Source organism: Abramis brama, assembly GCF_963993115.1.
Source record: "Abramis brama genome assembly, chromosome: 5".
In the NCBI taxonomy this organism is placed as follows: Eukaryota; Metazoa; Chordata; class Actinopteri; order Cypriniformes; family Leuciscidae; genus Abramis; species Abramis brama.
Genome location: NC_139967.1, coordinates 13,362,223 through 13,378,446, shown reverse-complemented (window position 1 = coordinate 13,378,446; position 16,224 = coordinate 13,362,223). Strand labels below are relative to the sequence as shown.

General features: G+C 36.8%; 1 protein-coding gene across 1 annotated transcript; it reads right to left on the bottom strand.

Annotated features, from left to right (window-relative positions):
- Window positions 1-1,606: 1,606 nt before the first annotated feature.
- Window positions 1,607-11,382, bottom strand: fdx1b (ferredoxin 1b). Its single transcript, XM_084114396.1, has 4 exons — window positions 11,134-11,382; window positions 4,821-4,948; window positions 2,706-2,835; window positions 1,607-1,878 (listed from the first exon to the last, which is right to left on the bottom strand). Exons 1-4 carry the CDS (start codon window positions 11,265-11,267, stop codon window positions 1,764-1,766), a joined length of 507 nt encoding a protein of 168 aa, XP_083970522.1. The 5' UTR covers window positions 11,268-11,382; the 3' UTR covers window positions 1,607-1,763.
- Window positions 11,383-16,224: the final 4,842 nt, after the last annotated feature.

The window sequence follows — 16,224 nt, the reverse complement described above, 5'->3', positions numbered from 1 at the left end:
TTCTGTGTACAGTGGTTGTTTGGGAAGAACATGAAATAATAATTTCTCCTTTTAGACATAAAATTTTATCAGGTTCATAAGAAAAAAAACATTTGCTTTTCCTGAAAGGAATACTAGTGCTTGCGAGGATGTATAAGAATGGTTTGTTGAATTCTTGTTTTCTGTCAACTGTGCATTACGAATTGAACAGAGAATGCCAACTTTCAATTCAAATGCTGAATTTGAATTTATTTTGAATTAAGGTACCAAATATTTTAGGATGTTGGATTATTTTTAAATTAATTAATATTTCCCATGGTGAATTAACTGTACTACTGTGTTGAATTTATTTAAATAGCAATTCAGTAAATTCCACTTCCTGTCATTCCAATTCAGCTTCCTGTTGGGTGTGGCTAATTCAATTCAAATTATAAGTCATGAATTGAAAGGAAGCCAATTCTTCTGTTCTGAACTTTGAGCTCAGACAATGACACTCAGGCCATACATTTTTTTTTAAAAAGTATAAAGTTATACAAAACCAAAATATACAGTACACCTAAGATGGAAATTATTAACAAAACACAAGTACGAATGGAGTCTGTATGCCAAACAGTTTGAGCTAAATTAACTATAGAAGTTTGTAGTGGTGGGGGAAAAGTATGCAAGGATAAACAGAATGTCTGAGTAATATTTCAAAACACTGATGCCCCTCGCATCCACTGCATTAAAAAGCATTGCTTTCTTACAATCCGAGGCATGTAGTGCCCCTAGAGCAGTCTATGGTTAAGCAAGGGTCTTAAGGTCACCACCTTTAGCCATTATGTTAAGACTGTGTCTTAAGAACTAGTATGATCAACTAGAAGTTAGTTAGGGGTAATCAGTCTTACTGTTCGGTGTCAAATTAGACCAATCTATGTTTTTATGTTACTGACTTTAAAAAGTTATTAGCAGTTTTAAAGAATAAAATTGGATGACTAACTTGTAAGACTAGTCTTAACAGTTTATGCAACTGGCCACTGGATGTAGAAACTTTGGCTTACTAGCCCGAAGCTTTAAGCAGAATTTATCTAATGTTTTATGCAATAAAGAGAAATGAGGAAACAGTATTGACTTCCATTGTGCAGTTTGTTTCCAGTGTGAGTCACAAATTCACACTGATCCATGTGTAGTTTTAAACTACTTCCATACATGCAGGTGAGATCAAGCCATTGAATGTCTGCTCTGCTCGACATGCACGTGTGTGCCTGTGTCATAGGCTTTGCCCTTCTTCAAAACCCCTTAAAAAAACCACAACATTGGCTGCAGTAAGATATCTGATATAATTTCACCCTGAATCTTCACCATACTAGCCATTAAAAAAAAAATCATGATTACATTAAGTATTATCCAAAGGCAGCAATGTTCGGGCACAAGGCTCTGTCTCTGACACAGCTCATATGCGTGACAAACAGTGAGAAGTCCTCTGTACACATATACAGTACATCTAACGATGAACATATGCGAATATTGTAATACATTTTAAAAGGTTATTTCCAGTAAGCTTCAAAATCACAACATCACTCAAGGCTAGAAATATTCATCCTATTCGTTCTTGTGTTAAGATTAATTTGGGTGATTTCCAGGGGCATACTGGTTGGTCACACTCATTTTATTATTTTGTGGAAGTGTAAAGTACAATGTTCGTATGCCATTAAAACAGAACAATACAAAATCAGTTTTAGACAGAACTGACTGTATATTAAGTGTTAAGTTAACATGGTAATTTACGTGTGAGTGCTTGAGTATCATTTGCTGCTCACTGCCTCTTGTTTTCCTCGTTGATCATTGATCTCATGCGGAACGCGAACAGTCATTCCATCCATCCAGTGCTCCACAGTCACCTGACACCCCAAACGAGATCTGAGCCAATGACAGAACAGCGATACAAAATTATTAGCATAGTGAACGGACAAAGAAAGTTTTTTTTACAGTATAGTTTTTGTTTAAGTAAAAGTTTACCTTATCACTCTGATTAATGAATAAATTATGAATAATTTTAGTTGATAAAAGTAACATTTTAGATATTGATAATACATTTTAGATAATGATAATGTGCAAAATGGTGTCAAACTGTACCCAAATTGTCTAAAAAAATTATGATTTATTATATTATTGTTATAATTATACACACACACACACACACACACACTTTCATTTTAAATAAAGATTCATCAACATTAAAAAAGCAATATGTGAAAACTGTCCTTGTGAAACCTGAGACCCCTGTAATAATATAATTTAAACAGTTACTGTTTAGGAGTATGTTATTCATTTGTATTTTAGAGAACATTTAGGATATTGCATAACATTGTTACATCAAAAGTGCATGCATTCAGAATAGCACACAGCTTTGTTCAAGCATTTTCTTCACTGTCTGTGCAAAAAGTTGTCATTTTATGTTTATGTTGTGAATATTGTTGATTAAACTATAGGATGCATTTGAATTAGACAACCAGCTAGCAACATGTTTCAGTGTTCTTGAGCAGGTCAGTACCCAACGTAATATAATTGGATTATTTGAATCAGCCATATTCTTTCTACATTTTCGAAAACATTGTAGTGCATTGTTAATATCTTGCAGTGCTCTTTTTCTTATCTTAAAATAGACAAATCCTCTTACATCATTCTAACTCAAAGCGTTAGAGACTCAGTCAGACACTCTGACTCTTCAGATCGAAGTGTCTTACGTCTTGGTGAGTCCGTATGCCAAATCCAGCATGTCAGTCTCTTCATCCACTATTGGCTCCAGTTTGTCATACACGCTCTCCTCAAATATCAGGTGACAGGTGGAACAGGCCAGAGTGCCCTCGCACGCTCCTAACACACACACACACAGTTTTATCATTTTATTTATTATCTAAGAATGCTAAGAACTGTCAAAGTATAAATAAATAGGGCCTTAATTTGTAGTTCTGTAAACATAATTTATAAACAGTGCTTTTATATATTTTCACTAGTGCTGGAAAAAAATTAATCGCGATTAATCGCATCCAAAATAAAAGTTTGTGTTTGCATAATATATGTGTGTGTACTGTGTATAATTATTTTGTATATATAAATACACACATATGCATGTATTTATTTAAGAAATATTTGCATGTATATACTGTACATTTATACATAATTTATATTATATATAAATATAAATAATTTATATATAAATAAATACAAATCTTAAATATATACATGCATATGTGTGTATTTATATATACAAAATAATTATACACAGTACACACATATATATTATGCAAACACAAACTTTTATTTTGGATGCGATTAATCGCGATTAATTTTTTCCCAGCACTAATTTTGACATTTGCATCAGGTACATTTTTATTGTTTATGTAAAACTGCAGTATTTATTATAAATTACTTATCCATTTAGGCCTTCATCATATTTTTTTTTTTGTTCATGTGCCCTGGTAATCTTGAATCAAAAAGATTAACATATCCTACACCCCTCGCAACAAAATTATGTAATATAAATGAATGATTTACAGGAGCAGGGTTTGATATTCTCCATGTTTTTCGGTTGTATGCATATAGGTAAAGCACCTTGCTCTTGCCTGCTGTGACAAATGCAACAAGGTGAGGTCTGAAGCATTGTGTGTGAAAATTGAAAAAAATAAAAATTGACTATGACACTAGAGTGGAAGAGAATCTCACTGGAATGGGACTGAGAAATCCATAGATTTCTACCTGCAGGATTTTGCAGGCGGGAATTGGATAAAACAGTTGTGGGCAAGAACATCTAGAAATATAACTTCTATGTAGCAGGAGTGAGACAGAATCTTCCTGGAGGGGGACTAAAAAAATATGCAAACCTCTAGAACCAATCAATTGTTGATGGAACTTTATGGAAATCAAGTCCCTCCCTACATTTTTTCTCGTTTGAGAAGCTGTTTCTCTTGATTATATGTTACAATAGAGAAGAAAAGACTTTATGAAAGATGATCCCAACTTTATGCTGACTTTAAGTAAAAATTATTTGGTCATAAATAAGCCATACTGTATAGCAAAATGGGTTAGAACAGATAAAAATAGGGATAGTTTACTCAAAAATGAAAATTAGCCAATGATTTACTCACCCTCAAGTCATCCTAGGTGAATATGACATTCAGACGAATACAATCGGAGTTATATTAAAAAATGTCCTGGCTCTTCCAAGCTTTATAATGGCAGTGAGTTGCTGTTTCTGTTTTGAAGTCCATAAAAGTGCATCGATCCATCATAAAAGTGCTCCACACGGCTCTGGGGGATTAATAAAGGCCTTCTGAAGCAAAGTGATGTGTTTGTATAAGAAAAATATCCATATTTGGCGCATGCATTAGGTGCAAGTAGACTGCGTATGGCCGTTTGGCCGGAAGCTAGAATTTTACATTGTAACATGTTAAAAATAAATATTTTTCTTACAGGAACGCATCGCTTCGCTTCAGAAGGACTTTATTGACCCCCCAGAGCCATGTGGAGCACTTTTATGATGGATAGATGCACTTTTATGGACTTCAAAAACAAAAAAACAACAATTCACTACCATTATAAAGCTTGGAAGAGCCAAGACATTTTTTAACATAACTCCGATAGTATTCGTCTTAAAGAAGAATGTCATATACACCTAGGATGACTTGAGGGTGAGTAAATCATGAGCTAATTTTCATTTTTAGGTGAACTATCCCTTTAAAACAAGTAGCGTGGACATCGTTATGGATCAAAAGTTCCATAACACACACACACACCACTTAAAACAGATGGGACTTAGAACGATCACAAGGAGCCAAAATAACACACAAAAATGTCATTACCAAAGCCGCTGATGTCAAGATTCTTCTTGATGACAACATCTAGAAGACTCTCTCCCTCTGTGACAAAAACGCTGCTCTTCACCCCCGACTGATTTACAAAGTGCACCAGCACTTTAGAGTCAGAGGAACTGAGAACAAGCACACAGATACACACAAACTCATTTCATTGAACTGATCCTCTTGGTAGAGCCTTCTTAGAAGTAAAAATAGAATTGCAAGCAATGGGTTGAGTTGATAAGTCAGGTAGTGTAGTAGGGATATTTTTTTGAGTGTGAATTTTAAAGAGGGTGAATCTGCAGTGATCTGCACTAATTCCACTCTTGATTGCACAAGGATGTTGATTAGTCTTAATTGCTGAATGTGTTCGCAATCTCTTTGTCATTCATTTGCAAGGGGTAGACCTTATAATGGCTCAGACATTAATGAAATGCCTGTAAATCACAGACAGTTATATATTTAAAGAAACACAGAACAGACACCTTTATTTTGAGATTCCAGATGAAAAAAAACCCTACTTAATTTTTTTTTTATGTAAACTTTTTAGAGTTTTTATGGCTTTATTGGATAGAGCCGGGAATCTAACTCGGGTCGCTGTAGCGCAGTTGTGCTATATGTCGGAGCGCTGCCCAAGAGGCTATTGGCACTGACACACACACAAAAACAACTTTAAAGAGATGTTTGTCAGAAAACAAGGTAAACATGACTGTAAACATGATATTCTGGTCTTTTACCATCTTTAAACAGTGCATTTGGATAGCAATGGCCTGGAAAAAAGGCTACAGTTCAAAGTTTAGTGGGCTTATTACAAGTAGAAAACTGAGTTGAAAATGAAATGATGCTGACTAGAGCATTTTTCCTTGTCATTGTGTTTAAATGAGCAGTCATAATTGAGCTACAATGGGGTTTTGCGTAATCGAGCCACATACTTCATTTGTCTGGATAAATTACACTGTGTAACTGAATATTTAAATCATCAAGTACGTCACCTCAGGCGCACAATGGCGAGGCCGATTTATGTGTATACATGCTGGACCATGCAGAGCTACAAATCACATTATCCATGTTAGTCCAACTCTGCAAAAAATCTGACTGGCAAAATTTCAGTCTCTGTAGAGTTTATTTTAAAAAGACAAACTAATCTTTCAGTAATTTATAAAACACAACTCTTATTTAACTTGCTTTGGGACTATATGTTTTTTGAATTTCCATTATGTAGTTCTATGAAGCATATGACACATGCCATGTCAAATTTTAATGTGACTATTCCTGTTCCAGACTTTTCATCGATGACTCATGCACTATACACAGGAGACTCTGAACACATTTCGTTACCATCCATTCGTGAATGGCACATTGTTACATCCCTGCAAAGTTTGACAGCTTTGTACTTTTGCTTTGGTTCATACTTTCCTTATCACACTTGGCAGGACTAATTAGTTGAGGTTTTTGCAAGTTACTGGGGCCTTTAAAAATATTTACTATTTTTTCTTACATAAAGATATATATGAGGAAAAAGGGTATAACATGTGGAAGTAGTGGTGTGAGTAATGTCAGGTACACAATTTCCAAAGTTGGCGGATCGCTGTTCTTCTCACACGACACGACTGTCTGGGGTACCATTTAGTTGCTGTTGTGTGCACATTACACAACGGATCGGCGACAGGGGTCACATTTTACACAACATTTCAATAGGAAGAATCACAGACAACTCAGTCTGGTCTACAAACTCCCTTTCATAACCAAACACACGCAAGAATTGATGCAGGAAATAACGTAAGTAAGATCATGCATGAGACAGGAGTTCTTGTGTGAGACCTGGATTTCTTCACTTAAAATGATGCACGCAACATGCTTGTGATCCAAGTTGTCGGTGCGTTGATAACAGCAACAAAAAATGGAAAAAAGAAGATTATGGTGGAGAGAATGGTTGCTTACAGAAACCATGCTTGCTGATTTTTTTTTTTCAGGTCTATGACTTCTGCCCCCAAACTTTCCCTTACCCTGTATATCCTGTGCTCTTATTGACTGTATTTCGTCGCCAGTGTAATTTCCAGTTGTAACACATTTCGCAGACAGGTCCAGATTATTTAACATGCTAAATATTTCACAGGCCTTGGCAATGCATCAACGCTTCTCTCAAATCACATCTTTGATCATACACACTAAGCGATTGTCACTCACGTGAAGGATCACCGATTTGCCTCTAATTTCAGCCATTTGACGGCGACGGTGAGTAAAAAATCCAGGTTAAAATCGTGTAGTGTGTACTCAGCATAATAGGTATGCATGTCTTGAAAGAAAATTTTAAATTTCAGGATGCTTCTAAAATTGAAAACCCGATTTAGACCCTGACAAGGTTAACGAAACAAGAGGATCAATCAGAACGGATTTCATGCACAGACTTTGCAAGCACGGATTTCACAGGACGTTTCAGAGTGGTATGTTTTTTGCAATTTTCTTATACATTATAGATACGATGTTATCCACTATTTAATCGTGATATTTGTCGGGAAACTAAGGTAATACAAAGAGTAATCGGTAACAAAACCATGGTTAATTTTGGTCTTACAAAAGCAAGGGCTAACAAAAGCAACAGAAAACAAGCTGTTCTCCATAAAATGTGCAGCACACAAATAAATGTTGGGGTTACAATATTCAGGAGCAGTGTTAAAAAAAACAAAAACATTTTAACCACTAAGTTTATCCTCCTTAAGAAGGCCACACAAAGGGGTTTTGAAAACGGGGTGGGGGGAAAAAAAACATCTCTTCAACATAGCAGTCTTCCTCTTCTCTATAGCACAGCTCATCCCAACCACGCCTCTGCCCCGTTTTTGCTTATTCCGTGGGTGCGGATTATTTAAATGAGTAACATTGTGACTTCATAAGATCCGAAAAAATCGCGTTGTGGTCAAAACGAGTCATTCGTTGTAGTTCTTGAAAAGTGGATTCTGATAAATAAAATATCTCCCTTTGGAGTGGACTTTGAGCTTTGCAACCTTGAAGATCTTTTTTATGCTCTAACAGCAACATTACACAATAGCTAAAGTTAAAAAAGTTAAAAAGCATAATATGACCAGTAATAGTTAATAGGAATAGTTATTTAATAGTTAATAGGACCAATAATAGGAATAGTTTTAGTACATTAAGGCACTTTATAGGGCCGTGCACACCGGGACGAATATCGGCACGCGTTATTCGCCAACGTTTTTCAACGCGTTTTTTGTGTTCACACCCAATCGATTTTCGCTGACGATGAGCCGAGTGAACATGCAAATTCATTCCCTGACATTAGATGGCGCTTAATGTAAAACAGAAATACAGAAATACATAGTTCTCTTTTATCAAGATTTTTGTAGTCACTGTCGCGTTTGTCATATAGTTCTTTATGTTCCGACACCAATGAGACCAGCAGCTCTACATTCATCTTGCCTTGCATCTTCCTCGTCTTATTTCTTCCGTCAGTGTAGACGCAAGTGTAGACGCGACCCCAAGTTGTGTTTTACTGTAACTTCAGAAGCTCCAGACACGTGAGCAAAAGTGCCAATCTCATTGGTCGGATAGTTTTTGACGCAATGCGTCAAACCAAAAAAAACGAAACCGAGGCGTTTTTTAAAAAATGACGCTTTTACGCGTGCCGTTTTTCGCGTCGGTGTGCACATTGGCGCCCTTTGTTTAGTCACGAGGCGTTAAACGTCGGCGAATATCGCGCGAAATTCGTCCCGGTGTGAACAGGCCTAAAGGGCCGTACACACCGGGACGAATATCGGCTCGCGTTATTCGCCAGCGTTTTTCAACGCGTTTTTTGTGTTCACACCCAAGCGATTTTCGCTGACGATGAGCCGAGTGAACATGCAAATTCATTCCATGACATTAGATGGCGCTTAATGTAAAACAGAAATATCCCGTTACACAAGGTCCATTTGCTCTGCAATACTACTCCATAACAGTTCTCTTTTATCAAGATTTTTGTAGTCACTGTCGCGTTTGTCATATAGTTCTTTATGTTCCGACACCAACGAGACCAGTGTGAGACTACATTCATCTTGCCTTGCATCTTCCTCGTCTTATTTATTCCCAGTGTAGACGCTACTTGGCGTTTATCTTCTTCGCCGTTACGTATGTGTGCTCGGCAAGACCGTTTTGTGTTTGAGCGCCCCCAAGTTGTGTTTTACTGTAACTTCAGAAGCTCCAAACACGTGAGCAAAAGCGCCAATCTCATTGGTCGGATAGTTTTTGACGCGGCGCGTCAAACCAAAAAAACGAACCCGAGGCGTTTTTTTTTTTAAATGACGCTTTTACGCGTGGCGTTTTTCATGTCGGTGTGCACACTCACATTGGCGTCCTTTGTTTAGTCACGAGGCGTTAAACGTCGGCGAATATCGCGCGCGAAATTCATCCCGGTGTGAACAGGCCTTTAGGTGTTTTTCACATTAGGCATTTTAGAATGTCCCGTTGTTTTAGTGATTGAAATATTGCAGAATATTGCAGAAGCTGCTGTATATGAATCAAAAGTGCCCAAAAGTTCACATTTTATGTTTTTCTTGTTTTGAGTTGGAAAACTGACAGCCCTGTAATGCAGTTCTATGGATATTTTGCCCACCAGGTCTCCGTGCCAGTCACGTGACTGCAAACTATGAATACGATGAATACAGCCTATTGAACGGAGAGTACTTCTGCCCCTCATATCTCATTTTTATATACAAATTAATATTGTATGTACCCTGATAAAAGCCCAAGGGGATCAGCGCGTTTAGATCACATGATCATCCGAATACTAATTACTTTGTTGGTGGACAGGTTCATGGAATAATTGTGGTACTTGTATTTTTGTGTGATGCTGCATGCACACAACTACAGAGAGACTTACTATAGTCCAATATGCCCAAGATGATATCCAGCACAATGTTACTGAGTGTCACTTTAGAGCTCAAAAGAGGTTTTTGCAGGAAGGAAGAAGTCAGTCTTACTGAACTTGAGCTGAAAGCGATTAGTAGTCATCCAGTCTGATATGTCAAGGCATGCAGAGATCTTTTCTTGGATTACAGATGCAGAGGCAGATTGGGGAATGAGTTTGTGTCATGAGCACTGACGTGATAAGAAACTCCATTTGAATGGAGGTCATTCCAAGAAATCTGGTGTAGGTGGAGAAGAAAAGCACTTCTGATCCCTGTGGTACTCTGGTGGGTTGATAAGAGTGGGCCTTTTCATCTTATTTAGGATCTTAATGAAAACAAAATACTAAAGTGTTTATGACATTCACTATACAATGCAGAAGAAAGCGAGCAAAAAACGCTTCTAATGTTTGAGTGCATAAAAGCTCAGAATTCAACGATCGAAGGATCCTTTAATGTATAGAAGCCAAACAAATAATGAGTGCGATGAATGATCCTTCAAAGAAATGCTATGGGCAAAATAATCCCAAGGCCAATAATATAATCAGCTGATTTAAAATTCCTTTTAAATTCATTACACTATTGTTATTTTCAGGTTTATTTAAAGACATAGTTCACCCAATAATAATAATTATAATAATTGCATTCATCTTTGTAGCACAAAAGATATGTTTCCATTTTTTCCTTTTTTATTTTGTCTATACAATGTTGTTTTGGACCCCACAAATTTTCATTTATGGACGAAAACTGTTCTTTAACATATATTTTTTTCCACATTAGAAAGAAATGCCTTTATCTCACATCAAGTTCAATTGAACACACACACACAAACCAACAAGATACTAAGAGTTATTAGAGATAGTCACATTTTTTATCATTCAGCAGAGAATGACTGAATCAAAAAAGTAGAGTATCATCAGAGTGTGATAATATGAATTATAATGTGTTAGAAAGGACAAAGAACGAGAGCAACAATTACCATAATCATATAAGAGAGTGGCTGGAGATTACAAAGGGGCGAAAAAAGATTCTATCAGAAATCCAAAGTGTTTCATTTTTATTTGGATCTAGGCCCACTAGATTTGCCTAGATCATTCCATCATTAAAACATACTCTTATAAAACCATTCTTCAGTGACCTATCATTTTATGCTAATAATCCTGCGGATGTGTGCAATTAGGCTAGTGACGTGCACATTTTATGTTATTCCAATCTCTCTTTAAAAAAAATGTGACATCCCCAGCTGGACATTTTAATATGAATAGGAAATGAGGCATCAGAGCACAGATAGAATTAAACTCTTGGATAAAGCACATGTTTGTGAGCACCTAATTATGTGGTCTAATATAATTAGAATGCATTCCCTGTACAGAACACAAAGCATTATGTGAAACAACAAACAAAGTACATTTAATCCTTACCCGTTTTGTTGAGATTCACTGCACAGTTTGGGAGCTGTGTGAAGAAATCTCAGATGGGGTCTTGTGGATCCTGGGTGGCACACTAGAGCCAAGCTGGAACGGGCCAAGACCTGCACACACATACGAGAGGCCATGCTGTTCTGCTGTGCTAGCGTGTGTGCAAGTGGGTGTATGAATGAGGAGGCTCTGCATCTAGTTTTGGGATGTTCTTTGTTTCAAGGACAAAGCTGCAAGCTCCATGGAGAAGGCCAACCCTGAGATGGGCAAGGTTAAACACACAGAGAAAAGGAGAGAGAGAAGCCTTGGCATTAAAGGTCATGAAAAATAAACCCGCTTGGCAGGCACAATACAAACACATATTTTCTTGATTTACTTTAAAATGTAGTTTTTGACCTGCCATTGAATGTGTTTCAATGGAGAAACAAGACTGTCTCCTGCAATGCTGGGTCAGGGTGCAGATTCAGATGTTAATCTAGAGATCAGATGAGATCATGATCAGAGCTCAGACTAAAGGCCCTGATATACCCTCCGCATTTTTTTCTTGAGCTTTTTGTTTACTGTTTGTATACCAAACATTTCAATGCAACGCACGCTGGGTTCTCATATCTGACCTTGATAGACTAAGTGAATAGAAAGATATCCAGGTCAAAGAAAATACGTCATCGTCATGCATCAATGGCCGTTTGAATGTGTTTAAGTTGTGTTCCAGATTTCGTTCGAAAATGATATCACACTCATTTGTTCTTCAATTTTACCCTAAATATATTGGGGCCTTAAGAATAGAGATTAGGGATTTGGATCGAAATGTGGCCTTAAGTTTCTGATATACATACATATTACATCAGCCACCTATCACACACTCTCTATCAGCACTGGCCATTTAAAAACCGTCCGGGTTTCGATCACTACAAATTTCAAATTCAAACCAAAAGGCAAACCTGGCCTTAACCCAACTTTATCTATCTAGATAGCTGTCATTATGTGTAGTGAGTCGCCTCATGGGATTTATTTTTCTGATTGAAATCTTTTTTCAGGCTAAGTTACATTTTAACAAACACTTTATTTTAATACTAAAGATCAATAGCGTTTTAAGGGAAGATGATTTAGAACAGCTTTTCCATGGCCAGGTTGTGTAATTTTAAAGCTGAAAAAACTGCAATACTTGGCACTTTTTAGTCATACAAATTGAACTCTCTGCAATCCAAACGACAGAAATCCATCATAGCAACAGATAACTCTCAGTTCTACCCATGGGGTTCTACCAGAAAGACTCAGAGGTAAACATTTGCATGGTATTTATTCCATAAAGTATTAACAGATGGTAGTGAGCTACAATGATTCGTGTTTAGTTGTATAGAAAAGTTAATTGGAGTATCAGCCTCCATCTCACCCTCAAGATGTGAGATCCTGATATGATTCTTTGTCATATCTGCACATTTACAATACTGCTTTTATTTCTTTTTGGTATTCCTTTCATTTTAATTAGTTAATTCATTTAATATAAATTTTCCGAAGAATTTTCCTCAGTCACTCAGCTCTGTCTGGAATTTGATGTGAATGTGAATCTTTTTAAAGATTTTTTTTTTTATTATTATTATATTTAATGCTTTTCAAAGCAAAAACCTTGACACTGAGAGAAAGAGAGATAAGTGTACTAGAAACTACCACAGGATTTCCAAGAAAAACCTTATCTTTGATTGTATTGCACAGGCTGCTATAACATGTTAATGAGAATATGGAAGATAAAAGTGGTTTATAATCAGACTTTCTGGGAGACATACTAACAAAAACATGTCAAGTTTTCAGCTCCAGAGGCTTTCTGAAGGCCAACAGGAAAGATTTTAACCTTCAGCTGACAACAGTGTCCACTACCGTGTCCTTGATGGGTTTGAGAACCCTGAGAACTGCAGCTGTACCCAAACATCCGAAACTCACTGGACGCAAATAACCACTCCAAACCCAAAAGCCTTTTAAGTATAAACACAGGCCTCGTCATCCACACTTGTGAGAAGTGAAAGTGAAGGTTTTGTTTGATCGGACAACAAAAATGTACAATACAAACAAAGAAAAGAGGTTGTGTAAACATATTTACACAACAATCATATTATCATTCACAGTCAATGGAAAACAAGTCACGAGCTGATTGTCATGAAAACGGCAAATTTTATGATGGCTCTGATGCCATTTGCTTTTAGTCTTTGGTCCAATTTTTAACATACACTGAGCTTGAGGTTCACTTTATGTATATATATATATATATATATATATATATACAGTTGTGCTCAAAATTATTCATACCCCTTGGAGAAATAAATACTTTATTATTATTATTATTATTAATTTTTTTTCCATTAAAAAAACTACTTTGGTGGAACTTTCATTGAATCCAATATCTATTAGTTGCTGGCTATCCACAACCCACATATGTGTTGTCTAAACCTTATTTGCATATCAATAGATATGGCCAAAGATTCTCTTTTGAGCCTGTTCAAAATGAATCATATTCCTAATCTCAGAAAAAAACCTTCTTTTGTGAAAGTGCACATGGTTTTCATAATCCAATGACCATAATCATTGACAATCAATTTAACATTCTTATGCCTAATTAATTTAATTAATTAATTAACCTGCTCTGTAAAGTATTAATTAAGGGAACAAAGCTTTAATTATCCTCAGATACTGTCACCGTGGCCAAGAAGAATGAACTCAGTCATGATCTATGTACGCATATTGTCAATGCCCGTAGTGGAGGCATTGAGGCCTCAGACAAGACTAAATTGGAGCTCTTTGGACAAATGGATGTTGCATATGTTTGGTCTAAGAAAGGGGAAGCCTTCAGTCATACCATCCCAACGGTCAAGCACAGCGGTGGTCACATCATGTTGGGGATGCTTCTCTGCCAGTGGTACAGGTAACCTCGTTAAGATAGATGCTATCATGAAAACCTGGTGGCCTCGACACAGAAGCTCAACCTGCCAGAGGATTGGACCTATACCAGCAGGATAATGACCCGAAGCATACGGCGCGAGTGGTCAAGCAGTGGTTCAGGGACAACAACATCATGACCTGAACCCGAATGAGAATTTGTGGAGAGAGTTGAAGACCCCGGGTCAGGGCTGGGAAGCCTTCTAATCTCCAACAAGTGGAGGATTTTGCGAAGGAAGAGAGGTGGGAAACATCCCAAAGCAGACCTGTAGAAATCTTGTGGAGACCTATATGAAGCGTTTAGAGGCCGTCATCAAGAACAAAGGCTTTTCTATTGATTATTGAAAAGGAGTTTAGACTTTGTAATACAAAGGATGTGAATAATTCTGAACGTGGTGATTTTTTTTTTTTAATATTCGTCAATAAAATAAACATGAAATAACATATTTCTTGAAATGTCACATGTTGTTATTCTTTCAGTTGTTTGTCACATATTAAATATATGGCGGCATTATAAAACTCATTAATTACAGAAGACAACTCAAAAACACTATAAAAAATACCAAGGGTATGAATAATTTTAGTTAACCGAGTGAAGGTGTGCATATGGCCATGTTGGAACCAGTTAGCCTGTACAGCCTCCCCCTACTGGACGCATCAGGAACAACAGTGGCCTGGGCCAAATGTCTGCAGCCTTCCTCTTCTCTGTTGTTGTGGGTGTGGTTGCAGGGAAATGGAGAAGTAAAGTTGAGAGTTAAGTTGAACTAAAATGCGCCTCGAGACCTTGCGTTTTTCCCCCGTTCCACTGCCCGCGTTTGGCGTCTTGCGTTTTCGCTTTTAAAGATTATGCTTTCTGTGTGAACCGGTACTAACTCCTGAGCGTTGTATCATAAGATGCAGATTTTTGTGCTATGTTTTTAAAATGTATCATGACTTCTGAGCGTTCTCACATAACTCTATCTTCATTCATTTGTATGTTCATCTTTTTGTTTGCGCTGTTTAATATTAGGATTTTGAGATGGAAGAGACAGTTACAAACAGGTCAGTTTGATGATCAGCATTGATGATGTCGAGCCGCCATCGCGAATGCATTTGACACAATCAGAATGCTTTTTATTATTATTTGTGTTCTGCTTCTGCTGTGTTTAATGATTCTGATTTTGAATGAATCAGCCAGTGAGCAAGGTTAAAACGGCTCCATGTGTTCGTGTTTGGTATTGCAGCTTGACTTGTAGTTATGTATAATTTAGCATTATTTGCTGTTTCTGGATGGTCACATTTATCGCAATTGCCCGTTTCGTGTTTCCATATTTTATATAAACTTTGATTTAGTATTGTATGCCCAATTCACAATATTTTTTTTTTCCTTTTTGTGAAACAAATTAACTGTTACATGTTTTTTTTTTTTGCAACTAAAAACAAAAACAAACAAAAAACACCCATGCATTTGCCCAGTTTTCTACCTTATACTGCCCCCTACAGGCTTTTCACTATTTAATTTCTAATGAGCTCCCTAATCCCATGTCAATTTGTGAATAGATATGTATCAATCAATATATTAAACAGTATTTAACTGCATATGCTACCATGGGGAGTTCCATTTTCTATAGAATATTTGCGAATATGTAGTCCAAAAAATTCCAACTTGTATGGTCCTATTCAATAATAATAATAAAGAAAAAATCATCTCAACAGTTTTCATCTTTTGTCTTTTCGTCTTAAAGCGACGCTATGCAGTTTTGGCCTATATTATATGATATCAGAGAATGTCTAATAGGAAGAGAATTGGCACTCTCTGCTTACTTCCGGTTTCTGGACTGGCTGCAGTAACACGTCTCTGTCCATGCGGGGGCGCTCGCAGGCGAGTGCAGAATGAATGGAGGTCTATGGCGAAATACCCATCAAAATCCACTTTTCTCAGGATATAATTTTTTGTCTAGTAATTTGAATGTTGTATTCGAAAGGAGATGCAAAGAAATTACACATTGCTGGGTGTTAGATTTTTTAGAGTCACTTATTTGCTTTAAAAATTCTTTTAAAGTGTTAATGACGTCATACACATCGTACAACCAGAGATACTGCTTTACGGCAATCCTTCAGTCACTATGGTGCTTTCGCGCTCTGCACTTTCTTTTCTCTCGAGGCATCGACAACACAGCTGACACA

Coding starts and splice junctions, on each gene's coding strand:
- fdx1b (XM_084114396.1), bottom strand. CDS start 11,267: ATGGCCTCTCGTATGTGTGTGCAGGTCTTGGCCCGTTCCAGCTTGGCT. Junction 4,949..11,133: donor AGTGAATCTCAACAAAACGG/GTAAGGATTAAA, acceptor GCTTGTTCTCAG/TTCCTCTGACTCTAAAGTGC. Junction 1,879..2,705: donor GCATACGGACTCACCAAGAC/GTAAGACACTTC, acceptor TCATTGGCTCAG/ATCTCGTTTGGGGTGTCAGG.